The sequence below is a fragment of the Panthera leo genome, chromosome E1 (genome assembly GCF_018350215.1).
Source record: "Panthera leo isolate Ple1 chromosome E1, P.leo_Ple1_pat1.1, whole genome shotgun sequence".
Classification (NCBI taxonomy): Eukaryota; Metazoa; Chordata; class Mammalia; order Carnivora; family Felidae; genus Panthera; species Panthera leo.
The window spans coordinates 2,113,654-2,137,629 of NC_056692.1; the positions used below are offsets into that span (position 1 = coordinate 2,113,654).

General features: G+C 60.6%; 3 protein-coding genes across 4 annotated transcripts; 1 reads left to right on the top strand and 2 right to left on the bottom strand.

Moving 5' to 3' along the window:
- Positions 1–19: 19 nt before the first annotated feature.
- Positions 20–1,865, bottom strand: CLDN7 (claudin 7). The gene is made up of 4 exons (XM_042915725.1): positions 1,603–1,865; positions 693–857; positions 495–579; positions 20–399 (listed from the first exon to the last, which is right to left on the bottom strand). Exons 1-4 carry the CDS (start codon positions 1,823–1,825, stop codon positions 237–239), a joined length of 636 nt encoding a protein of 211 aa, XP_042771659.1. The 5' UTR covers positions 1,826–1,865; the 3' UTR covers positions 20–236.
- A 10,205-nt stretch (positions 1,866–12,070) lies between these two features.
- On the top strand, positions 12,071–18,017 carry SLC2A4 (solute carrier family 2 member 4). The gene is made up of 11 exons (XM_042915071.1): positions 12,071–12,289; positions 13,642–13,758; positions 13,875–14,047; positions 14,135–14,259; positions 14,378–14,493; positions 14,593–14,755; positions 14,902–15,089; positions 15,262–15,366; positions 15,480–15,581; positions 16,297–16,500; positions 16,982–18,017. The coding sequence occupies exons 1-11, from the start codon at positions 12,257–12,259 to the stop codon at positions 17,186–17,188; spliced, it is 1,533 nt and encodes a 510-aa protein (XP_042771005.1). The 5' UTR covers positions 12,071–12,256; the 3' UTR covers positions 17,189–18,017.
- A 497-nt stretch (positions 18,018–18,514) lies between these two features.
- On the bottom strand, positions 18,515–23,942 carry YBX2 (Y-box binding protein 2). Of its 2 annotated transcripts, none has more exons than XM_042917034.1 (9): positions 23,643–23,942; positions 22,997–23,060; positions 21,588–21,621; positions 20,638–20,727; positions 20,083–20,367; positions 19,830–19,933; positions 19,364–19,544; positions 18,970–19,054; positions 18,515–18,593 (listed from the first exon to the last, which is right to left on the bottom strand). In XM_042917034.1, the coding sequence occupies exons 1-8, from the start codon at positions 23,905–23,907 to the stop codon at positions 19,004–19,006; spliced, it is 1,074 nt and encodes a 357-aa protein (XP_042772968.1). In that variant the 5' UTR covers positions 23,908–23,942; the 3' UTR covers positions 18,515–18,593; positions 18,970–19,003. The 2 variants fall into 2 exon arrangements, with proteins under 2 accessions (XP_042772968.1, XP_042772967.1); XM_042917033.1 differs by having other exon boundaries at positions 18,515–18,885.
- Between the last annotated feature and the right edge of the window lie 34 nt (positions 23,943–23,976).

The window sequence follows — 23,976 nt, forward strand, 5'->3', positions numbered from 1 at the left end:
GGAGGAAAAAAAAGCCTCCTTTCCAAAACATACGGTTTTATTCCTGTACAAAAAGCACACCCTCCTCTTTTTGCGTCCCTCACCCAACCCCCTCGGGGGAACTGTACAAGGTGCGGGAGCGGGGTGGCGGGGCTTGTCTGTCTCGGCACCCCGCCCACAGGCCGAGCTCTGCCCCAGGCCGGTTCAGGTCCCCGGGCACACCATAGGCTGCCGGGCCGGGCCAGGGGGCCCCCGGCTCACACGTACTCCTTGGCAGAGTTGGGCTTGGGGTAGGAGCGGGGCGCACGGTACCCAGCTTTGCTCTCACTCCCGGGACAGGAGCAAGAGAGCAGGGCGCCTCCCAGGATGACCAGAGCCGACCCCGCCCAGCCAATGAAGATGGCAGGGCCGAACTCGTACCTATGGAGAGAGGGGGTTAGGGTCAGAAACGCGGCCTTTCCTGGAGGGGGATCCGGAACTGTCGCCCCTTTAGGAGGCCGGGCTCCCATACTTACTTCAGATTCATGGGGACCAACGGGTTATAAAAGTCTGTGACAATCTGGTGGCCATACCAGGAACAAGCTACCAAGGCAGCAAGACCTGGGGGGAGAGAACGACTGGCGTGTTAGGAGGCCCCAGGCCGGCACCTTGCATGCCTCCACCCTACGATTGGAGAAGAGAGGCGCTGGGCCCTCCTTGGGCCTGCTGCTCACCTGCCACGATGAAAATGATGCCTCCGGTCATGGCTATCCGGGCCTTCTTCACTTTGTCGTCTCCCCCGCAGCTTGTACACTTCATGCCCATCGTGGCCACGAACATGGCCAGGAAGCCCAGCACCAGGGACACCACCATGAGGGCTCGGGTGGCCTGTATGGCCGCTGCGGGGAAGGGGGAAGGACGCCCTCATTCCTGGAAACGCGGGTCGCTGGGCTTGGGGCCCCTTGGGCGTCCAAGCCCCGCGCAGCGCCGGGTGGATCCCGCCCCGTCCCGGCTCCGCGGCCTTGCCGCTCCGCCCCGCCCTCCTTCTGCCCTAGGACCCGCCCGGGGCGCGAGGGTTTCGGCGAAACCGCCCCGGCAGGGGAGGGGGGGGCAGGGAGGAAGGGGCCCGCGGAGAGGGGCGGCGGCGGCGGGCGGCGGCGGCCGCAGCCCCCGCACGGGCCGCAGATCTCGGCCCGCGGCCCAGCCCTGACCCCCACTATCGCGGCCACCGGCTCTGTGGCTTCGGCTAATCGGCCGATAAGATTACAGGCCGCAGGCTGCGGCCCTCGTCTGACGGCGCGCACGGCTCCGCGGACCCAGCGCCCTCCGCCCCGCGCCGCCTTTTGTCCGAGAGAAAAGGGCGGGAGACGGAGGCCGCCAGCCGCGCAGGGCGGCGGGGGTAGGAGAGGCCTAGAGGGGGCTGGGCCGCCGGGCGCCGAGACCCGGGGAGGCCCGGGCGGGGGGGCGGGGGGAGGGGGGCGCAGCCGACGTGCAGCCCCCACCCCCCCGCCCCCGGCCCGGTCCGGCCGCTTCCGCGTCCTGCTCCCCGGCAACCCCGGGCGTCGGGCCTCGCGCCCTTGCCCCGCACCCCGCCCGGCGCCCTCGCTCCCGGGCGCGTCCGCCCCGTCGGCCCCGCGGCCTTACCCGGCAGGGCGAGCACCGAGTCGTACATCTTGCAGCTCATCATGCCGGTGCTCTGCGTGACGCAGTCCATCCACAGCCCCTTGTACATGGCCTGGGCCGTGATGATGTTGTCGCCCGCGTACGAGCTCATCTGCCACTGCGGGATGGCGGTGGCCGCCACCAGGCCCACCCAGCCCAGCAGGGCCAAGGCAAAGCCCAGCAGCTGCAGGCCCGAATTGGCCATCTTCGCCCTCGGAAGAGCCTGGGGACGCCGGGCGGGCGACCCTGCGGTAAAGCAAACCCACCTCGGGGGGGCAGCCCCACAGAAAGCGACGAGTCACCCGAAGAGAAGTTTGGGGTCAAGTGACTGCAGATCTTTTTGTCACTCGAGAAAAAAAACAAAACAAAAAAAACCACACACACAAATCGATCCTTCAGGCGGGGCAAGGGTCTCACAGAAGGATCAGGCCACGCCCGGGGACTGGTGGTGGAAAAAGCGATCCCGCGAAGGCCAGGCGGTCCCCTCCGGCGTTCTCCGCGACCCTACCCAGACGAAAGGCGGAGGGGCGGTGTGCGCGCGGTCCTGGGTACTGGAAGCCCCCAAAGTGCCCTGGGCTGTCGGCCTGAGGCTGCAGTGCCCGGTGGCTCGGCGGTGAGCGGGCAGGTGCGGGCGGACAGGTGCGGCGCACCTGAGTATATGTAGGGCGTCAGGGGCGCGCCCCCGCGGGCACCGGGAGCGCGGGGGGGAGGCGGGACCGGAGGGCGGCCGAGGGTGACCTGACGTCACCGAAGGGACACTCACCTGAGCCGGAAGTCCTGGCCCCCACCCCTCCTTGCCCAGGTGAAGAGGAAGAAACCTGAGCCCCAGGGTCACGCCCCTTCTCCTGCCCGGCTTGGATTGCGGGTGGGGAGGAGGCGGCGGCTTCTCCGGAGCTCCCAGCTTGGAGTCAGCCCCTCCAGACTGGACTTCCCTGGGCAGCGGGATGCCCCTTCTCCTCTCCCCGGCAGGTGCGCCTGGGACACTGCGGCCCCAGAGCCCGGGGACGCCCTGGGCCCCTCGGTTCCGCCCCCCCCCACCCCTCCCCTCCGCTGGGACTCTTGGTTTCTACTCTAGGCGCTCTTTGTCCTGCCCTACTTTCGTCCCCACCCCTCTGCTCTTCCTTTTCCTCAGTCGGCTCTCCTAAGCGTCCCCACCTTGGGGAACCGTAGCTCCAGTCCCTCAGAACTGCCCCCCTTCAGCAGCCTCCTTGGAGTCCGCATTCCCAGAACCACCGGCCCAGCAGCACCCCCACGCCCCGTGCCCCCTGGCCGCCACCCTCCTATCCCGCCCTCCAGCTGACACCTGGCTGCCAGGCCCCGGCCTCCACAGCCCCGTCTTCTTGGCTGTCCATTCCAATCCCTATCCCTGACCTGCCTGGACCCTTGGCACCCCACCTCTAGGGGGTCACTATCCCCCACCTGTGACGAGCGTCCTTCCTAGCAAAAGGAAGAAAGCACTGAGGCCAGAAGTCAGCAGAGGGTGGGGAGCAGGGTCAGGCCTAGGTGACATTCTTGGCCACACCTGTCGCTCCCTTCCCTTGGAGACTTTCCAAACCTGTGCTCCACTTTCTCCTTCCCTCCCGTCTTACACACGTTTCCCTTTCCTTCCTTCTGAGCCTGGACCTGACTCTGTGCACCCTCTCGGCTTCATGCAGGGCTTCCTCCTCCCTCGGGAGTCTACCTCCCAGCCCCTTCCCTGCCCCCGCGCCCCGCAGCGCCGCTCCGCTGCCTCCTTGCCCGGAGTCCTCCCCACCCACCTCTTCGCTCCCAGACCCACACGTTTCCAGCCCCCTCACCGTGTCTATTTTTTCCCTCCACTCCCACATTTCCCATTTTTCTTCGTCCTCTCAAACATTTCTCTGTAAGGCTCTCCTTTTTTGATTCATGGTGAGGTGGTGTTTTGTTTTTTTTTTAACCTATCTTTTTTTTCTTATAATTTATTTTGAGAGAGAGAGAGAGAGAGAGAGAGAATCCCAAGCAGGCTCCACACTGTCAGCCCAGAGCCCGATGTGGCTCGAACCCACAAGAGTGAGATCGTGACTTAAGCCAAAATCAGGAGTCAGAAGCCCAACCAACTGAGCCACCCAGGTGCCCCGAGTTGTTTTTTTTTTTAAGGTACTTTCCAGCTCCAAAATGTTGTTTCTCATTACGGAAGTATATCCAGCTTGTGAGCAAGCTCACTGCTACACCTCAGGCCGACCCGCCACGTCCGCCTCTTGCCTGCCCACCCCAGCTGCCCCCAAACCGACAGCCCCGCCCCGTTTCCCCGCTGGTCCTTTTGAAATCGATTCTCCGGAAGTGAACTGGTTTGTTTGTTTCAGACTTGGATCCCGTTACTTTCTGTTTAAAATCCTTAACGTAGGGGGCACCCGGGTGGCTCAGTTAATTAAGTGTCTGATTTTGGCTCAGGGCCTGATCTCACGGTTCGTGAGCTCGAGCCCCGTGTCGGGCTCTGAGCTGACGGCGCTGAGCCTGCTTGGGATCCTCTCTCTCTGCCCCTCCCCTACTCGGTCCCAGGTGCACGTGCATGCACGCGCTCTCTCTCCCTCTCGCTCTCTCTCTCTCAATAAATAAACTTGAAAAAATAAAAATAAAACAAAATCCTTAAAAGCCTCCAATGTCTCTGCTCGCTCCAGTGTTGCTACACTGGGCTTGGCAAAATAAATGCCGTGTGGCTCGCCAGACTGTGCCTCGGCCACACGAGCCCTCTCTCTGCTCCCGACGTGTATCTCTTTTGCTATTTTCCTTCACACACTCTGTTCTCTACGCCTGGATGCTCTTGTCCCTGTCCCCTCCCCTCCTTCCTCTACCCTGCTGACCGACGCATCCGACTCATCCTTCAGCCATCAGCTGGAGTCTCGCTTCTCCCGGGAAGCCTGACCTGACCACCCCGCCCCAGACTGAGTCATATCCCTCGGTGGATGTGCTCACTCACCGCTACTTGGGGCTTTAACTGCATGGCTTCTTATCACAGAAACTATTTCCTCGTGTGCCTATTTACTCAGTGTCAGTCTTCCCCTGTCGATGCCTCCGGGTTTATCGCCAATAAATATTTGATGAATGGATGAAAAAATAAACTACAAATTAACGACATTTTCATCCACTTGTTCAACAAATGTTTCCCGAGGGCCCGTATAAATGGCTCCGGACGTTGCTCCGGACGTACAGCTGTAACGACCTAGATGAGGACACTGCCCTCCCGTCACTCGGATGCCAGAGGGAGGAAGCAGACAATAAAGGCATAAACAAGATGGTGCACGTTTTAAAGGCAATAAAACGGGGCAATGTGATGAGGTTGGGTCCACTGGAGGGAGACCTTTCCGGGAAGTGACTAGCAAGGAACCAGCCGAGGGAAAACCACGTTGGGTGAAGAAAGTGGAAAGGGCCGAGACCCTGTGTGGATTGCCCCTTTGCGATTTTGTAGTATTCGTTTCTTTTTTTTTAATTGTCCTTAATGTTTAATTATTTTTCGGAGAGACGGAATGTGAGCAGGAGACGGGCAGAGAGAGAGGGAGACAGAGAATCCGAAACAGGATGCAGGCTCTGAGCTGTCGGCCCAGAGCCCGACGTGGGGCTCGACCCCACGAACCGTGAGATCATGACCTGAGCCCAAATCAGGCACTTAACCAACTGAGCCACCCAGGTGCTCCTATAAGTACTAATTTTAAAGCAGGATCTCTCAACCTCAGCACCATTGACATTTGGGGCCAGATAACTCTTTGTCGCAGGTGACTGTCCTGTTCATTGTAGGATATTTAGCAGAACATCTTTGACTTCTATTGATTAGACGCCAGGAGAGCCCTCCGCTGAGCCCCAAGGTGACAATCCAAAATGGCTCCAGACGTTGCCGGATGTCGGGGTGACGAGAGGGGCAAAATGGGTCCCGGCTAAGAGCCACCGATTTAAAGCGTGGCCAGGCAGCATCACTGTGGCGTTTCGTGGAAAACTGGGGGTGGATGGTGTGGAGGTCTCTCTCCACGAAGAGAAGGGAGCGAGATACCTGGGAAAATGAGCTGGTCGGCTGGGAGGGGCCTGGGACCGCCGGAAGAGAAAGGTGAGGTTCAACACCTACTGATGACAAGAACTTCTAGCAAACAAAGATTAGAAAGGACATTCTTATGCCTCGTGAAAAAGTATCAGGCTCACCTCTTTTATTTTCGGGAAAAGGATAAAGAAAGTCACTGTTACCGCTTTTGTTTGGACCGAGTTCTGGAGGTCTTGACTGCTACTACAAAGAAATAAAAGAAGGAAGTGGTGTAATGATTGAAAGGGACAAAATAAAACTGATTTGCAGATGTTATAACTGTATCCTTAGAAAAGCGAATGGAGGGGCGCCCGGGGGGCTCGGCTGGTTGAGCATGCAACTCTTGATTTCGGCTCAGGTCGTGACCTCACGGTTTGTGGGTTCGAGCCCCGCGTCAGGTTCTGCGCTGACAGCACGTTCTGCTTGGGATTCTGTCTCCCTCTCTCTCCTCCCCTCCTCCCTGCTCCTTATCTCTCTCCCTTAAAAAAAAAAAAAAAAGGGAATAGAATCGAGAGACACATTAGTAATTAGTTTCAGCAAGGTTGCTGTATGCGAGATCCAGCTACAAAAAACAAAATGAAACAAAACAAATTGCTAGCATTTTGCTACACCAGTAACAACCAACTGGAAAATACAATGTAAAATAACATTCAATTTGTATCAAAATTATAAAGCGCCTAGGAATTAACCAAGTATTGACAAGACCTCAGTGGGAGAAAAAAACGTTTAATTCAAATAAAGGACATAGATAACTTGGAAGAATAGAGAAACAGCCCCTGGGCTTATAAATGCGGTGACTTCACATTATAAAGACATCAGTTGTCTCCAGAATAAATAATTGTATATATTACCAGTAAAATCCAATTAAAAAAATATTTATTTAGAGAGCGCGTGAGTGTGAACAGAGGAGGGGCAGACAGAGAGGAAGATAGCAAGAATCCCAAGCAGGCTCCTCACTGGCAGCACAGAGTCTGATTCAGAGCTCGAACTCTCAAACGGGGAGATCATGACCTGAGCCGAAACCAAGAGTCGGACACTTAACCGACTGAGCCACCCAGGCGCCCCCAAAAGGAATGAACTCTTGAGATACACAACAGCATGGATGAATCTCAAAATAATTACGCAGTGAAAGAAGCCAGACCCCCCCCCATACATCCTGTATGTCTCCATTTGCATAAAATTCCAGAAAATGCAAAGTGTTCTAGAAAGACTGGCACTGGCTGCCTACAGGGGTGGGTGGAAAGGGCTGTAGGGAGGGATTACAAAGAGGTAAAGGAAACCCCGGGGGGGATGATGGATATGTCCGCTATCTTGATGACGGGGATGCTTTCATGGGTGTGGACATCGGTCAAAACTTAGCAAATTGTACCTTTGAAATATGTGCAGTTTATTGTTTGTGAATTATACCTCAATAAAGCCGTTAAAAAAAAAAAAAAACATAACTGGGTTCGATCCACTCTAAGCACCATATGAGTGTTATATTATTCCCCTTCATTAAAACCCTAAGAGGTAGACGCTATTATTATCTCCCTTCTCGTTTTACAGATGAGGTATATACACAAAGAGCTTAGGTAACTTTCCCAAGGGCAAAGTCAGCTAGTTAGTAAGGGCACTCAAACTCAGGCAGCGTGAGCCCAGAGTCCATACTTTTTTTGTTTTTTTTTCCATGTGTATTTGTTTTTGAGAGAGAGACAGAGCATGAGCCCGGGAGGGGCAGAGAGAAAGGGGGACACAGAATCCGAAGCAGGCTCCAGGCTCTGAGCGGTCGGCACAGAGCCCGACGCGGGGCTCGAACTCACGGACCCGTGAGATCAAGACCTGAGCCGAGGTCAGGCGCTCAACCAACTGAGCCCCCCAGGCGCTCCCCAGGGTCCATACTCCTAACTGCGCTGCATCTAGCCCGTTTGCTGAGAGGCTGGGGCGGTAACAGAAGCCTCTCGCACTGCTGGTGGACGCGGAGCCCGGGACAGTCAGTCTTCAGAGCAAGCTGGTAGTACTTAGTCAAAGTAGGTGTAAGAAAAAAACATAGTGCTCCTGGTCAGTAAGTAGGATCAGAATGAAATATATAACAAGATGCTATTTACATAAATGAGAAATGTTTGCGGGAATGCCAGCTGGTGCAGCCACCCTGGAAAACAGCATGGAGGTTCCTCAAAAAGCTAAAAATAGAACTACCCTACGACCCAGCAATTGCACTACTAGGCATTTATCCACGGGATACAGGTGTGCTGTTTCGGAGGGACACATGCACCCCATGTTTATACAGCACTATCGACAATAGCCAAAGTGTGGAAAGAGCCCAAATGTCCATCGATGGATGAATGGATAAAGAAGATGCGGTATATATGTGCAATGGAGTATTACTCGGCAATCAAAAAGAAGGAAATCTTGCCATTTGCAACTACGTGCATGGAACTGGAGGGTCTTAGGCTAAGCGAAATTAGTCAGAGAAAGACAAAAATCATCTGACTTCACTCATATGAGGACTTTAAGACACAGGACAGATGAACACAGGGAAGGGAAGCAAAAATAATATAAAAACAGGGAGAGGGGCAAAACAGAAGAGACTCAGAAATATGGAGAACAAACTGAGGGTTGCTGGAGGGGGTGTGGGGGGAGGGAATGGGCTAAGTGGGGGAGAGGCATGAGGGAATCTACTCCTGAAATCATTGCCGCACCACATGCTAACTACTTTGGATGTAAGTTTAAGAAAATAAAAAATAAAATAAAATAAATAATAAAATAGGATTTGTCAAAAAATAAAAATAAAAATAAAGAAATGTTTGCACAGAAAACAACTGATGTTTTGCAAGAGCACAAACACAAGTGAGCATGAAATGCATTGGAATGGCTGCCTTTTGAGGGAGGACAAAGGGAAATGGGTTGTGAATCCAAAAAAAGTTTTGTTTTCCTTTTTTTTTTTTTTTTTAAGTAAGCTCTATGCCCAACGGGGGGCTTGAACTCACAACCCTGAGATCAAGAGTCACATATTGTACCAACTGAGCCAGCCAGACGCCCCAAAAGAGAATAGCTTTTAAAATGAAAACAAGACGTATGGGGCGTCTGAGTGGCTCAGTGGGTTGAGCATCCAACTTGGGCTCAGGTCATGATCTCACAGTTCGTGAGTTCAAGCCCCGTGTCAGGCTCTGTGCTGACAGCTCGGAGCCTGGAGCCTGCTTCAGATCCTCTGTTCCCCTCTCTCTCTGCCCCTCCCCTGCTCGAACACTCTCTCTCTCTCTCAAAAGTAAAGATAAACATTTCAAAATAAAATAAAAACATCAATCAACACAGATAATGCACCAAGAACTGTGTCATTAATTCAAACCTCTGCACCTCAGACCCTGATCTATAGACAAAATGCAGCGAAGGAGCGAACAGGGGAGACGGCATTGCTGAAGCTCGGTAATCCAGGTTGCCTTCCAGAAACTGGAAGCCAAATGGTCCTGTAAAGTAGGAACAGAAGGCAGTGTGTGTGTGTGTGTGTGTGTGTGTGTGTGTGTGTGGCGGGGGCGGGGGCGTCCTGGCTTTCTCCTGCCCCCTCCCACCTCCATCGCTTACCCATCACGGGCTGAACCCAGTCAGAAGGCAGTGGTCACAGGAGCTTTGGAAACAAAAGCCTGCAGGGATGAACTCCCCGTGGCAGAGGGCAGAGTTTGGGAAGGGCTACAGCTGTCTGTCAAGAAGCAACACACACACACACACACACACACACACACGCACGCACACGCGCGCGCGTGTGCGCTCCGATGTAAAGCCCCCCCCCCCCCAATGTCATGTGTCTCTCCTCTCCTTCCATCTTCTATCAACAACCCCTTGCTCACCTTCCAGGCCACCTTTCTTTCTCCCCCCCCCCCCCCCCCAGCTCTCCTGACTTCTCTCTTGTCTAGAAGGGTCGCTGAGAAGCATCGGAAACACAGCATCTGAATGAGAGCAGGAATGTGCCCTCGTAGAACAGAGCCCAGAACCTCACCTGCTACACTGACTTTCCATCCGCCCCCAGTCTGCGCCCCCCTTTAACCCCTCTGTTCTAGGCACCTTGCTTGGCTTTTCCCCTCCTCCCCTTGTAGCATCCCCGAGTCCCCGGTTCCTCATTGGCCCTTCCCTGCTTCCATCAATGACTTCCGCTCCTTTCGGCTCCTAAAGGACTGGTACTCCTCAATGTTGACACTTTAGTTCTTCATCTACGCCCCCTTGGCCAGATAGGTGGAGCCAGTCCCCTGATAGTTCCCTCTTTTGTGCCGGCTCTCCAGCCTGTGCTCTTGGCCATAGGGTCAGACCTTCATTCATTTATCCATTCATTCATTCATTCATTCATTCATTCAACATGTACTGAGTGCCCCTCACTAAGGCTGGGTGCTGGGAGCACAGAGGGAAACAAGGTGAACTTCTATGCTCAAGGCTTAAGTACAGAGGGAAGAAAACAAATGACAATCTACTACACTGGGGACACGAGGCTTTCTTTCTCTACCCCCGCCCCCCAGAGGAAGGCCAAGAAAGGTTTCAGAGAGGAGGTGGGCATTTTTTGAAGGGTGAACAGAAGTCTTCTGGTTTTCCAGATTGAGAGATTCGTACAGCAAAGGCACTCAGGAAAGAAATGACACCATGTGTTCTGGGTACAAGGAGTCAGGTATCGGGCCCCTGGGTGGCTCAGTGGGTTAAGCGTCCAATTTCAGCTCAGGTCATGATCTCCCGGTCTGTGAGTTCCAGCCCCGCTATGGGCTCTGCACTGACAATTCAGAGCCTGCTTGGGATTCTCTTTCTGCCTCTCTTTCTCTGCCCCTGCCCCACTTGTGCTCACTCTCTCAAAATAAATCAATAAGCTTAAAAACAACCACCACCACCAAGGGGTTAGGTATTGCCTAGAACACGAGGGAAAAGAAGGGAAGGTGAGGCAGAGATAAGAAAAGCAGGAGTTTTCACTCTGAAAGGGGGTTTGAATTTGACGTGGGGGCAACAAGGAACCAGAGAGTTTGGGGGCAGGAGTGATGAGGTTGAACTTTTTTGCCTTGAACGCCGTCCTCCGCGGCAGGGAAAGGAAGGAGCAGGAGGTTAATGGTGGTCTGGACCAAGGCGGCAGCAAGGCAGGTGGAGAAAATCTGATGAATGTGAATTTAGGAGGTCAGCGCACCAAGCTGGTAACGCACTGGATAAAGGCGGGAGGCGGGAAGGGGAGGAGGGGAAGGGGCAAGGGAGGAGGAAGCAAGCAGGACCTCCGGGATTCCCCCAGGAGTGACAGGGTGGCCAACGGGACCATCCACGGGGATGAAGAGGTCAGAAGGAAGAGCGGGTGTGGGCATGCTGATGATGCGAGCCGTCCGGCGCAGGCGGTAGCTGAATGCTGGGGTCCGGAGCTCCCGAAGGAGGCCTGGGCTGGATGTAACGAAGCCTTTCGGGGGCGGACCGGGGAGGGACAGGGGGCCAGAGACGACTGTGCCCGGATCCGCTGCGGATCCTCGCTCGCCCCGCAGGTGGCGCTACAGCCACGCGCTTCGGGGACCCGAGGGCTGCGCCGCGCCAACACTAGGTCGCGCCCTCCTGGCTGGGGGTTCAGACCCGGAGCGGCCTCTGGAGAGCGTGTCCAAGTCGTCCACGCGGCCGGCACACTGGTGGCGGCTCGGGAACCTCAGGCTGGTGGCGTGACTGGTGTGACCAGCTGTCCCTCAGGCCGCCTCCAGGAGCCAGTGTGCCGAACGGGTGTAGGGGGAGGGCCAGATAGGTGCAGGGGTGCACGGAAGGAGGACCTCCAGGCCCACACACGCCACCCTCTAGGAGCGGAATTTCCTGTCTCCCCCCCCCCCACACACACACCCAGGCCGTCCCCGCGTGGTTAGCGCGTCTCGGACCCTTTAAGGCTCCATCTCCCTGCCCTCCCCCGCCCGGGACAGGCCGGGACACCCGGGACCTGACATTTGGCATCTCCCAACGTGGGAGCTAAAAATAGCCGCGGGGGGGTTACTCCAGGCCATTGCTCCCCAGCCACCCCGCGCGCCACCTCGCGCGCGCTGCGTCGGGCCGCCAGACTTCTCTCCCGGGCCAGCCTACCTGCCGCATCCCCTCCTCCCGGACCCCGCGGTCCCAACCCTCGGCGAAGGGCACCCAAGTCGCCTCTACGGCCCCAACCCCGGCTGCGGGGCGGAGTCTCCGCACGCGGCGGGGCGGGGCCGCTGTGTCCTGGGACCGGGTCTCCAAACTTGCCCGCGGGAGGCGGGCGGGAACCCGCGGGGCGTGTCCCGTCGGGCACGTCGGGGAGGCGTGGTTTCGCCGGCCCCACCCGCTCCCGGGTGCCAAATTCTAAACACTAGGCTTAGGGAGGGGCGTGGCCTTCTGGGGTGTGCGGGCTCCTGGCCAATGGGTGCTGCGAAGGGCGTGGCCCGTGGGGGCTGCGGGGGCTCTTCGGGTCTCTCCCCCCAGCCCCGCTGCGCCAGATCCCGGGGAGCCCGGCCGCTCTCTGCATCCTTGGCTCGCGGCAGTGGGTCCCGCCAGGCTCGCCCTCCGCGCGGTCGCTCCGGGACGCCCGTCGCCCCGCGCCCTCGGCCCGCCAGGCCGGGACCGCCGACCCCCAGTCGCCTCCCCGTTAACTGCTCCTCCTGCGCCTCCGGTTCTTGAGACAAGATGCCGTCGGGTTTCCAACAGATCGGCTCCGAAGTAGGGTTCAGCATGCGGGGGCGGGACGGGGGCACAGGGCCCTCTTTACTCGGGCTGGGGTCGCCTTTGGGGTCAGCTAGGGGGCGGTCCCTGCGCAGGCGCAGGGGGGAGGGTGGGGGGGGTGGGGGTGGGGGCCTGGCTATTTATACCCCTGCCGGGCAACCCGTGACTGTGGGATTCCAGTCCTTCCAAGAGGCTGAGTGGGTCTCGGGGACAGTTCGGGGACACGGGCCACCACTGGATTTCCCGAGTCCAGGGTTCGCTCCCTTCTCCAGTACGAGGCGCGCTGCGCCGGGATCGGGGACACCCTGCCCTCGATCCAGCTTGAGAAAGCAGATCCAGGCGAGCCGTGCCCTCCTGGAGCTGTCCGTCTGTCCCGGCTCTCTCGGGAAGTTTTTCGAGGACCGGAGGCTCTCCGTGGGCCCCCACCCCCACCCCTGGCCGTCCTCCAGGACGCTGAACTTTCCCTCAGCCCCACGGTTGGTGGAGGGGCTGAGGGGAGTGTCAGCCCCCCCCTCCCCCAGCTCAGGTTTCCGCCGAGAGACAGTCTGTACCGCCAGCGAGCGGCCACCACCGCCACCGCCCCCATCCCCTGGGCCTGGCTCCCCCAGACAGAAGCCGGGCACGGCCCCCCGCCCTTCGTCGGAGCCTGGAGGGGGAAGGGAGGCCGGGGCGGGGACAGAGAAGGCCACCCCAAGGGCCATATGCGGGGAGGAATGACCGCGATGTCCTTTTTGGAATTGTCTTTTGTTGAGCCTGTTGGGCGCCTCCGGGAGCCCGCTGAGGGAGCCCCCGGAGGGGGAGAGGAAAGAGGGCAGAGGCGGATGATAAAGCCCACTTCGCTTTATCAATCCAGCAGTGTCCGGAATACTGTTAACATTTGACTTTGATTTTCTGACTTTTACTGACAGGTAGGCAAAGCAGGCAACATCACCCCTACCCGCCCCGCCCCCCAACCCAGTGGAAACCTAGGCTCGGGGTGGGGAAGGGACTCACCCAAGGTCACCCAAATTCCAACTCAAGTCTTAAGGCCAAGCCTGTCCCAAGGTCACAGAGGAATGGTGAGGCCCGAGGTCCTCAAACATTTCTCAGCTTGCTGGACCCAAAGATCCAGTTTTGGTGGTGGTGTTTTTTTTTTTTTTTTCTTTTTCATGGCTGATCACTGTTGGGTTCTTTCTACTCCTGTTTACACTGAGATCTTTGCTCCATTCCTAATATGGCCCAGTTTCCCTCACCCAACATGTTGGATAGAACCCAGCATCTTAAAGCTCCGGCTGGGCCCGGGCCCCTGGAGGATAGAAAGGAAGCATGATTCTGTGTGACATGCCTCGTCTCTTCTTCTGCCTACCCAGGACGGGGAGCCCCCACGGCAGCGAGTAACTGGGACCCTGGTCCTCGCCGTGTTCTCTGCTGTGCTTGGCTCCCTCCAGTTTGGCTATAACATTGGGGTCATCAATGCCCCGCAGAAGGTGAGGGGTCTGTGGCTGGCAGAGTGTGGACTGTCTAAACAAGGAGGGCAGGGGACAGCAAGGGACAGCAGAGGGAGACGTCTCTGCAGGCAGTCACTCTTACGCTGTCCCCCCAGGTGATTGAACAGAGCTACAATGAGACGTGGCTGGGGAGGCAGGGGCCGGAGGGACCCAGCTCCATCCCGCCAGGCACCCTCACCACCCTCTGGGCTCTGTCCGTGGCCATCTTTTCTGTGGGCGGCATGATCTCCTCTTTCCTCATTGGTGTCGTCTCTCAGTGGCTGGGAAGGTATGGGCCTGGAGGGCAGGGGTGAGGGACAGGACCAGGGGTCACAGCATGGCACCCTAACTTCCAGCCCCACTCTTTGCCCATCAGGAAGAGGGCCATGCTGGTCAACAACATCCTGGCGGTGCTGGGGGGCACCCTCATGGGCCTGGCCAATGCTGCTGCGTCCTACGAGATGCTCATTCTGGGACGGTTCCTCATTGGCGCCTACTCAGGTACCGACGGGCGCCACGGCCCTGCCCAGTGCCCGGCTGTCTTGTCCGTTCACCATCACTGAACCTGCAGGGGGGAGTGGCCAGCTGCCCTCAGCCCTCTCTTCTTCCCTCTGCCCAGGGCTCACGTCGGGGCTGGTGCCCATGTACGTGGGGGAGATCGCCCCCACTCACTTGCGGGGCGCCTTGGGGACGCTCAACCAACTGGCCATCGTCATTGGCATTCTGATCGCCCAGGTGACTGGGCCAGGCCTTATGAGTGGCTGGGGGGGGCGGGGGGCTGAGGGGGGGCTCCGGGCTGAATGGCCTGTCCCATTGCCCACCCTCGTTCCTCAGGTGCTGGGCTTGGAGTCCATGCTGGGCACGGCCACCCTGTGGCCACTACTGCTGGGCATCACGGTGCTGCCTGCCCTCCTGCAGCTGGTCCTACTGCCCCTGTGCCCGGAAAGCCCCCGCTACCTCTACATCAGCCGGAACCTGGAGGGGCCGGCCAGAAAGAGTGAGCCTGTGCCCCCCACCTTGCTCGGCCGCCCTCCCAGCCCCCTCCCCCAGGTCCCCTCCCTGCCCTCCCTGGTCCCCTCCCCGCCCTCCCAGACCCCCTCCCCGCCCGCCCTCCCTCTCAGGCCCCACCCTCCTCGCCCCCAGGCCTGAAGCGCCTCACGGGCTGGGCTGACGTGTCTGGAGCGCTGGCTGAGCTGAAGGAGGAGAAGCGGAAGCTGGAGCGGGAGCGGCCGCTGTCCCTGCTCCAGCTCCTGGGCAGCCGCACCCACCGGCAGCCCCTGGCCATCGCTGTCGTGCTGCAGCTGAGTCAGCAGCTCTCGGGCATCAACGCTGTACGCGAGTCGCAGCCTCCGGGAAGGGCAGGGGTCGGGGCCCGGCCCAAGAGGAGGGGAGAAGAAGGGCGCAGGCTCCCTGTGTTCAAACTCGGGTCGGTCGGGCTTGGTGTGGCCACCAGGGGAGGGAGGGACACCCCTGCCATCCCCTTCTCTTCTCCCCCGCTCCTAGGTGTTCTACTATTCAACCAGCATCTTCGAGACAGCAGGGGTAGGACGGCCAGCCTACGCCACCATAGGGGCCGGCGTGGTCAACACGGTCTTCACCTTGGTCTCGGTAACTGTGGGCGCCCACCATCGCCTTCGTGTCCCCCACGAGCCCCCACCCACCCAGTCCCTCCCGCTCCTGTGCCCGGAGGCCCCCTGCCAAGCCGTGACTCTTCCTCGCAGGTGTTCTTGGTAGAGCGCGCGGGGCGTCGGACCCTCCACCTCCTGGGCCTGGCGGGGATGTGTGGATGTGCCATCTTGATGACCATAGCTTTGCTGCTGCTGGTGAGGCCTGGGGAGGGGGAGGGAGCCAGCGGCCCAGCCCGAGGGCACCGCCCCGAGGAGCTCTGGGGCCAGCCTCGGGCCAGGACCATGGTCCGCGTTCCCCTATGTTCCTTCACCTCTTCCTGCTCTGGGAGGAAGCTTGGGCAGAACCCTGGCAGCCAGGGAGGAGAGCCACTGTCTAGTTTTAGGAACAACAATTCCTAAGGACCCAGTTTGAGAACCAAGAGAGAACCAACTAGCTTTTCTTTTTTCTTTTCTTTTTTTTTTTTTTTTTTTTTTTTTTTTGAGAGAGAGACGGGGAGAGAGCGCAAGCAGGGGAAGGGCAGAGCGAGAGGGAGAGAGAGAATCCCCGGCAGGTTCCACGCTGTCCGTGCAGAGCCCAATGCGGGGCTCGAACCCACAGAACCATGAGATCACGACCTGGGTCGAAATCAAGAGTCAGACGCTTGACGGACTGAGCCACCCAGGCGCCCGGAGAAGCGACCACCTTGATAGCTGGGAACGTAGAACATTCTCTCTGCCCTGAACGGAGTAGCAGTTGGGCAGCCGGCTGGATGTCAGTGGTCAGAAATGCTCCAAGACCTGTTCTAGCTTAGGGTGGCAGGCTCTTCCGTGAGCTGCTGGGAGGGGTAGATGTCAGCTCTCTGCACTGAGAGCAAAGGAAGATCCAGAAAGACGGGACCTGAATTCCTTCCTCTCCTTGCCCGTCCCCCAGGAGCGGGTTCCAGCCATGAGCTACGTCTCCATCGTGGCCATCTTCGGCTTTGTGGCATTCTTTGAGATTGGCCCTGGGCCCATCCCCTGGTTCATCGTGGCTGAGCTGTTCAGCCAGGGCCCCCGCCCGGCGGCCATGACCGTGGCTGGTTTCTCCAACTGGACGTGCAATTTCATCATCGGCATGGGTTTCCAGTACATAGCGGTAGGTGCCCTGCCCCCGTCCCGCCTCCTACCCGGTAGGCCAGGGTGGGGCAGGTCCCCGCCAGCCCCCTTGCTTCCTCCAGCCCCCCCGCCCATCCCCGACCCCAGGGTCGCTTTGGTGGACCACGTGGGCCCTGAAGACCACCTGCTCCACCAGAGTCGAAGGAGACGAGGGAGCTGAAGGGGTAACGACAGAAGGGCCTCCGAGCTGTGGTGTAACTGCAGAGTAACGCGCCCAGCTTCACGTCCACACTGCAGGTGGCTGGGGATCCAAGCTGAGCGGAAACGCTCTGGCCCTCACCGTGGTAAAGACGGCGAAAGATTCCGAGAGAGGCTGGGGAACGGAGAATCCTTTCCTCCCTCCATTCTCGTTCCTGGTCGTTGCCCCTGCCCCACGGAGGAACCACCTGCTGTGTGTGTAGCAACCCCCCCCCCCCCCCCCGCCCTCCCCTCCGTCAACACGTCTTCCTCCGCCTGTCCAGGAGGCGATGGGTCCATACGTCTTCCTTCTGTTCGCCGTCCTTCTGCTCTGCTTTTTCACCTTCACCTTCCTAAGAGTGCCTGAGACCCGAGGCCGGACATTTGACCAGATCTCTGCCGACTTCCGCCGGACGCCCTCTCTCTTAGAGCAGGAGGTGAAGCCCAGCACGGAACTGGAGTACTTGGGGCCGGACGATGAGAATGACTGAGGGGCCTGGCAGGGGCGGGAGGGCCGTGCTCTCGCCCACCCCCACCCCCACCCAGACCCCCTCGTCACCTGTGCACTTTAACCCTCTCTTCCCTGTTACTTCCAGGGCGGAGGAGCCCCTGCAGCCTGGGGGGGGGTCGGGAAGCTGGAGGGAAGGGCGGTCTTGGCAACGCCTCAGTCCCCTCGTGTGACTCGTGGTTTATTGATGTGGTGTGAGTAGGCTGTGGCCGTCAGGGTGGGCCGTTCTCCCGTCTCGCCCCCTCCTTCCTCCGTGGCCCACCCCACCCACCCCCCACCCTCAGTTCCAGAAGACGTGGCTCCCTTGCTAGAGAAGGGGGGCTGCAGGGAGGGGAGGCCCGGGGACTGCTTAGTGGGCAGACTGAAGCAGAGAGGACCGGAGCCGTGGCCCCTGCCACCTCGGACTCGCCCTCCTCCTCTGGCACTTGGCTCTGAGCTCTTGCCTCATAGACTCTGGGCCAGGCGGGTCCGGTTTCGACCCCTCCCAGAGGACGCCCCCTCCCAGGGCCTACGCTCCCCTCTCCTGGCAGGCTCAGCCCTCTGGGCCCAGCCTTCTGGGGCAAGAGGGGAGCACGGGCCAACGCGCGGGGAGAGGGGGCCCCGCTCTGGTCTCTTCTCCCGTCCCGAAGGGTGTTGCACCCACAAGCTTTTGACCAACTAAGGGAAAGAGGAATTTGAAAGGCGGCCTGTAAACAGGGGGTGGGAGGAGCCTTTCGATATTTTTGTATATGTTTGGAAAAGGGGAAGGGAGAAGGAACCAAAGGTCTGTTGTACGACGTGTATGTAGGAGACGCAGACATAAAGTCGCCATCCCAGACGCGCGTCCTGTCGTGGGGGTGCCCGAGGACCGGCTGGCAGCGAGCACAGCCCCCCTTCCCCCGCCGTCTCTCTCACCCTGCCTTAGCTCGAGGCCAAAGAATCCTCCATAGGCAGCCATCCGCCCCCACTTCTGTTTCCAGTCATTGTTTTAAAAAACCCAAAACACACACCCGACGGTGGCGACACGGGGACTGAACCCGTGGCCCTGAGATCAAGAGTCACAGGCTCTACACCGAGCCTGCGGGGCGCCCCCAGTCATCGCTCTCATCGGCGGTAAATGAGCAGTAAGCTGGAACCGAAAGTGCCAGAGCTGCTCTCAGGACTCTCCAGACCGTTCATCCCGCAGGAGACACGCCAGCCCCAGGTTACGGATGGGAAAGGGACTCTCACGGGCCAGAGACGCCAGGAGGAGGGCTCAAGGCCTGGCCCTGCCTCCCCTTCCACGGGGCCCTAGCAGGGATTCTCCACAGAAAAGAGGCAGAGACAAGACCACAGAAAAGCCTGTTTTCGTTTTTACTGGAGGCTCAGGTGGTACACGACGGTTCATAAAATGGCTTCAGAGGGACGGGCTGGAAGGAAGACGAAAAATAAACCGGGTGGGAAAGAAAACAACCAGGAGGAGGGAAGGGCCGGCTGGTTCCTTCTCAGCCTGATTCGGGGGAGGGCGGTGGGGCCTCTGAACAAGAAGGCTGGGTCCCTTCCCTCCACCCACGGTGGGAGGGAGAGAAAGCAAAAGGCGGTCGTTTTGCCCTCCTGAGTCTCAAGGAAAAGGGGAAAGCCGCCGTTTTGATGTCAGGAATTGGGGGAAGGGGGAGGGGGTGCTGGGGGGGGGCAGGGCAGTTGGAAAAACTGGCAGATAACCTGAGAGAGAGAAACGGATAAAGCGTGAGTGGGGACTCCTCAGGCACAGCGCCCCACCGCCCGGCGCCCGGGGCCGCCGCTCACCAGATGTTAGCTCTACGTGTCCTTCGAGTGGGGGTCACTCCAGTATGGTGGTGGGGGGCTCCCCACTGTTGATGGGGGCTGAGGTCTAGAGAGAACAGGGGCGGTCAGCCCCCAACCCCAGCCTTCTCGCACCCTTTTTCTTTCCGCTCCTCCCCAGCTCGCACCCACGAGCGGCCGCAGTGGCTCAAGCAGCGCAAGAGAGGGGTCTGCAGGGGCTTGGGCTGGGGGTGGGGGGCACCTGGGCTGCGTGGCCTGGAGGATGGGGGGCCTTGCAGTCTGGGCTCTCTGGTTGAGGTGGGGGCGGGGCTGGGTGAGCGGGAAGGGGAAGGGGGCGAGTGGGCCCCAGCCTCTTCTCTAACCTGCCCCCCACCCCCCAAGCGGCCCAGGTGCTCACCTCCGGGGCTGTGGGCTGCCTAGGTCCGGGCGGCGGCTGCTGCCGCCGTCGCTGGAAGTAGGGGCGGTTTCGTGGGCGCTGGGGCTCGGGCCGGGACCCGTCCGCGGGGCCCTGGCTGGGCTTGGTCTCACCATCCCCACCTTCTGTGGTAGGCTGCTGGGGCGGCCTGGGGCGGAAAGGCCTGGGGAGAGGAGCAGGGGGGCCGTGGGGGGAGCAGGGACCCAATGTGCCCCACCTCCCTCCCTCCCTCCCTCCCGGGGCTCCCCCAGCAGAGGGGGACCGTGGTGCCTCCCCATCCGGCGCCCCCGCCCCAGGAGCCAGGCTTCCAACGCTCTCCCCCACCGGGACCCTTATCAGCCATCACGGAACTGCCAGCCCCTCACCGCCAGCTCCAGATTCTCCTAGAACTTGGCCCTTCCCAAGGCCGGACAGCAGAGGGAAGACAGCCCCAGAGAGGGACTCTCACCTTCGGTACCTAGGCCGGAATCTGGGTGGGGGGACCCGCTCGTCTCCCTGCTGTTGGTCCCCCTCCAATGGGGCTGTCTCTTTGGGCTCCACCCCATCGGTGCCCTAGGAACACACGAAGGCCTGGGGGAGCCTGGGGAACGAGGCCGCCCGGCGCCGGGCGTCGGCGGCCCTTCCCAGCCCTCCGGGGTCTCTGTTTTCGCGGGCGCCCTTCCCGGGGTGGTAGCGGGTTCCACATCCCCAGGCCCCCTCACCTCTATAGGCTGCTGCTGGTTGGGGGGCCGAGGGCCTCTCACAAAGCGCCGTCGGTAGAAGAAGGGGGGCGGGCGCCGCCGCCTGGGCCTCTGCCCGGAGTTCTCGGCGCGCTCCCCTTCGCTGCCTGGCTCCGTCCCGCCCGACGGGGCCTCGGCCACCATGGGCGGCGGGGCGGCCGGGCGCGGCCGGGGGATGAAGCGGCGGAACCGGCGTCGGTTGGGGGCGTAGCGGCTGCCCTTGACTGGCACGCCCCCCGGCCCAGTTACGTTCGCAGCTTCGGCGCCCTGGGGAGGGGGCGGGGAGCGCGCCGTGAGACCCTGGCCCAGCCACACGCGGTCCCGAACCTCCTTCCCCGCGTCCCGCTTCCCTCCGGCTCCTGCCTCCCCCGCGGAAGGAAAGAGCGGCTCCCGGACCCTCGGGGGTGGGGGCCGGACGACAGACGCCAGCAAGTGCTGGGTGCAGGACGGAGAAGCCCGGAGGTCACCGGGTGCGGGGCAGGGATGCGGTCTGGAGGCCCCGGGCTAACGGGCCCCGCCCCCCGCCGCCGCCCGAACCTTCTCTCCCTCCACGACATCGAACTCCACCGTCTCCCCGTCGCCCACGCTGCGCAGGAACTTCCTGGGGTTGTTTCTTTTAATGGCCGTCTGGGAGGGGAAAGGCCACGGGAAGGTGAGGGCAGCGGGCCCGCGGCCTCCCTCCCCCCTCCCCCCACCCCCGCCGGGTCCGCCACCCCATTTCTCGGTCTTCAGCACCTTCCTTCCTCGTGGCCGGGCCGCAGGGTGAGCGCCGAGGCAGGCCCAGCTTAGTGGGGGAGAAGCCGCGAACTAGGGCCTCCCGGCAGCCCGTGCCCTCAGCACCGCCCCAGGGCGCACTCCCTCCTCCCTTCGCCCCGCAGGGGTTTCCGAAAGGGAGGCCAGACACTAGAACTCAAGGCAGAACACACAGCGGAGGCGCCCGAAGTTGCAAAGTGGGTAAAACGCGCCGCGCCTCTCACCTGGGAGCTCCGGCCGCCTCGGCAGCGGTTCTCAAACTGGGGCCGCATCAGCATCACCTGGAGAGCTCGTTACAACAGGTGGGCGGGCTCCTCCCCGAGCCGGACTGATTGGGCACGTCTGGGGTGGGGTCCGAGAACCTGGCCGCCAGGTGATGCTGCTGCCGCGGGGCCCACACTTTGAGAACCAGCGCACCCCAGTATCGCTAGCCTGTGTCCTTTCCCTCTGAACACTGCCTAGGATTCCTTCTTGTGTCAACGCGTCCCGATGTAGGTAGTGAGCATGCCGTGACCAGAGGGCAACAAGTTGCTTCTCACAAAGACACCCTGACACAAGTGGGGCCCATGGTGGTTAACACAGGCACCTGAGGCGGGTGGAGGGGGACCATTTCCTGCGGGGCACGCTGTGCGAGGGGAAGGCAGGAGAAACGCTGTGTGCCGCTAAGGATTACGGCACGGGCCTTCCAGGAGAGGGTGGGTTCTCCCCCCACCCAAAGACGACCCAGCACTTACCTGGTGAACAAAGACATCCTCCTTGGTGTCATTCCTACAGAACAGGAGGGGTTGTTAGGGGGGGTGACCTTGGTGAGGCCTCCCGAGCTGCCTAGTCCTCAAAGCAGCAGGCCAGCATCCCCTGGCTTCTTGGGGGTACACAGGACCCATGGGGTGACAGGAGCTGGAAGCTCCAAAAACCTCCCTGAAAAGCATGGGCTTTGTAAGGGCGGGGGGGGGGGGTTGCAAAGTCACCTTGAAGCAGCTGGGCCAGCTCTTACCTGCCGAGGACGCAACTCTCCACCCCAGGGGCACCGTAGGACCTGGCAGGACTGGGTGTAACTGTCCCTGGCCAGCACCCCCTCTGTTCCAACCCCCATCCCGGCTGGAAAATCCCCGTGTCTTCCCTCCTACAGTCAAGGAGGAAGGTGGGGTGCGGGCGGAGAATATGTCTGAGAAGGGGACAACTTGTCAAGAGCCTGCTCTGAACATCCCCAAGACTTGATTCTCGCCCTCAGCCCAGAGGGGAACCCCAGGGTCAGGCCCCCACTCAACACACCCAGGGACCAAGGGTGAGAAACAAGATCATACTCGATCCTTCTCTCTGCCTGCTCGCCAGTTACCCCAGTTTAGCCTAGCATCCCACGGCGGGGAGGGGAGAACGCAAAGGTTTTCCTTCAGAACCTCCCGGGAGTCCTCAGTTTCCAGAATTAGGGAGGGATCCTTCCCTAGATCAAATGTTCTAGCTTTAAAGCACTTGGATCTGTACAAAGGTCAGCCTGCTAAGAGGGAACTGGGGCCTCCCAGGAGGGCTGGGCTGGGCAGGGTGCCCGGGCTGGGGAAGGGCCCGCTGGGGGAGACCTGGCTCTGCTCACAATCAGCCACCACAGTCGCTCCCAGCAGCCCAACCGAAGAGAAGCAGCAGCAGCCGCCTCTGTCTGCGGGGGCTGGCTTCCTGCCTCGGCCCCAGCCCCCAGCCGGCACCGGCCTCCGGCCCGGCCCGTCAGGTGGGGGATTCAAATGAGCCAGCAGCCCTTTCTAAGGGCCGTGAGTCAGGGGACCGTTCTGGGAAACGAGTGAGGACCCCAGCCCCGAGCCCCGAGGCGCAGACAGCAGGTACATTCGGCCCCAGAGGTGAAGCAAACCAAAGCACAAGGTGAGACAGACGAGCAGCGGGAGGCCCGGAGCCAGGTTGGCCAAGTTCCTGGATCATTAACTCTCTGCCGCCCTTGAAGATTCCGAGGCGGCTCCATTGCGCCCACGTTTGTGCTGTGGTTAAAGACTTTCAAGCAGCGTCAGCTGGACACTGCAACCACGTGCCTCGGCAGGGGGAGAGACGGGGCTGGGAAGGTGTCCAGCCCCACAGGCCAGTCTGGAAAACACCAGTCCCCCCACCCCCACACACACCCCCACCTGGGGTTCTCAGATACCTGTTGATGAATCCGTAACCGTTCCGGACGTTGAACCATTTGACGGTGCCCAGGACCTGGATGGCTGCCAGGCAGAAGCGCAGTGGGGACAAGAAGATGGGGGGAAGAGAGAGAGTTGGACTCAGTTTGGAGGCACTCCAGATCCAACCCACCTCGCCATGACCTATGAAGCTCCACTTGAAGCCACCAGTGGTGGCTTCGAGGCAATCCTGACCCGGTTCCCCCACATTGAAGCGCCCGTACAGCAGGGCTCAGGCTTTCATGACCCTTCTAACCCTAACCCTCGTGAGCTACAAATCCGGGTCCTTCACCTAGAACTAGGTACTCACCAGGCCCACCAAGTCCTGCCCTAGGGGTTCCTAGCGCACCTGCTGCCCGGGCTGAGTCAACCAGGCCAAGTCTCCCGCCGCGGGGACGTGCCCCGGACCCTAGCTGGACCTACCCACCGCGCCCTTGCTGCCAGGGAGGCGCGGCAGGACTTCCCACCAGGGGAACACGCTTGGGTCAGCTGCCCCCAGCCCAGCTAGTCCTTTGAGCCTCCGGGGCCAGGCCCGCCTTCGGCTTTCTGGGTTCCGTGGGCTCCACGACACCCCTCCCCCAGCCCGTCGACACCCGCAGAGCCGCTCTGGCACGCGCCCCCCCTCACCCAGCACCGGCTTGTCCGCCTGACTCCGGGCCGGGGGCGCGGGGGTCCCCGAGGCTGCCGTCGCCGGGTTGCCCGGGGTGCGGGGACCCTGCGCCGAGGGGGTCCCGGCAGCGGGGCCCGAGGCGGCTCCGACCCCGCCGCCTGCCCCGCCGCCTGCCTTCTGTGGCTCCCCCGCGGGCACCGGTACCACCACCGCCACCACCCCTGCCGCCGTCGCGGGCACCGTCGCCGCGGTCGCCACTGCTGCCGCCTCCGCCTCGCTCATCCCGCCGGGTCCAGTACCGGCCCCCGCCGCCGCCACCGCCTCCTCCGCCGCCGCCACCGCCCCGGCCCC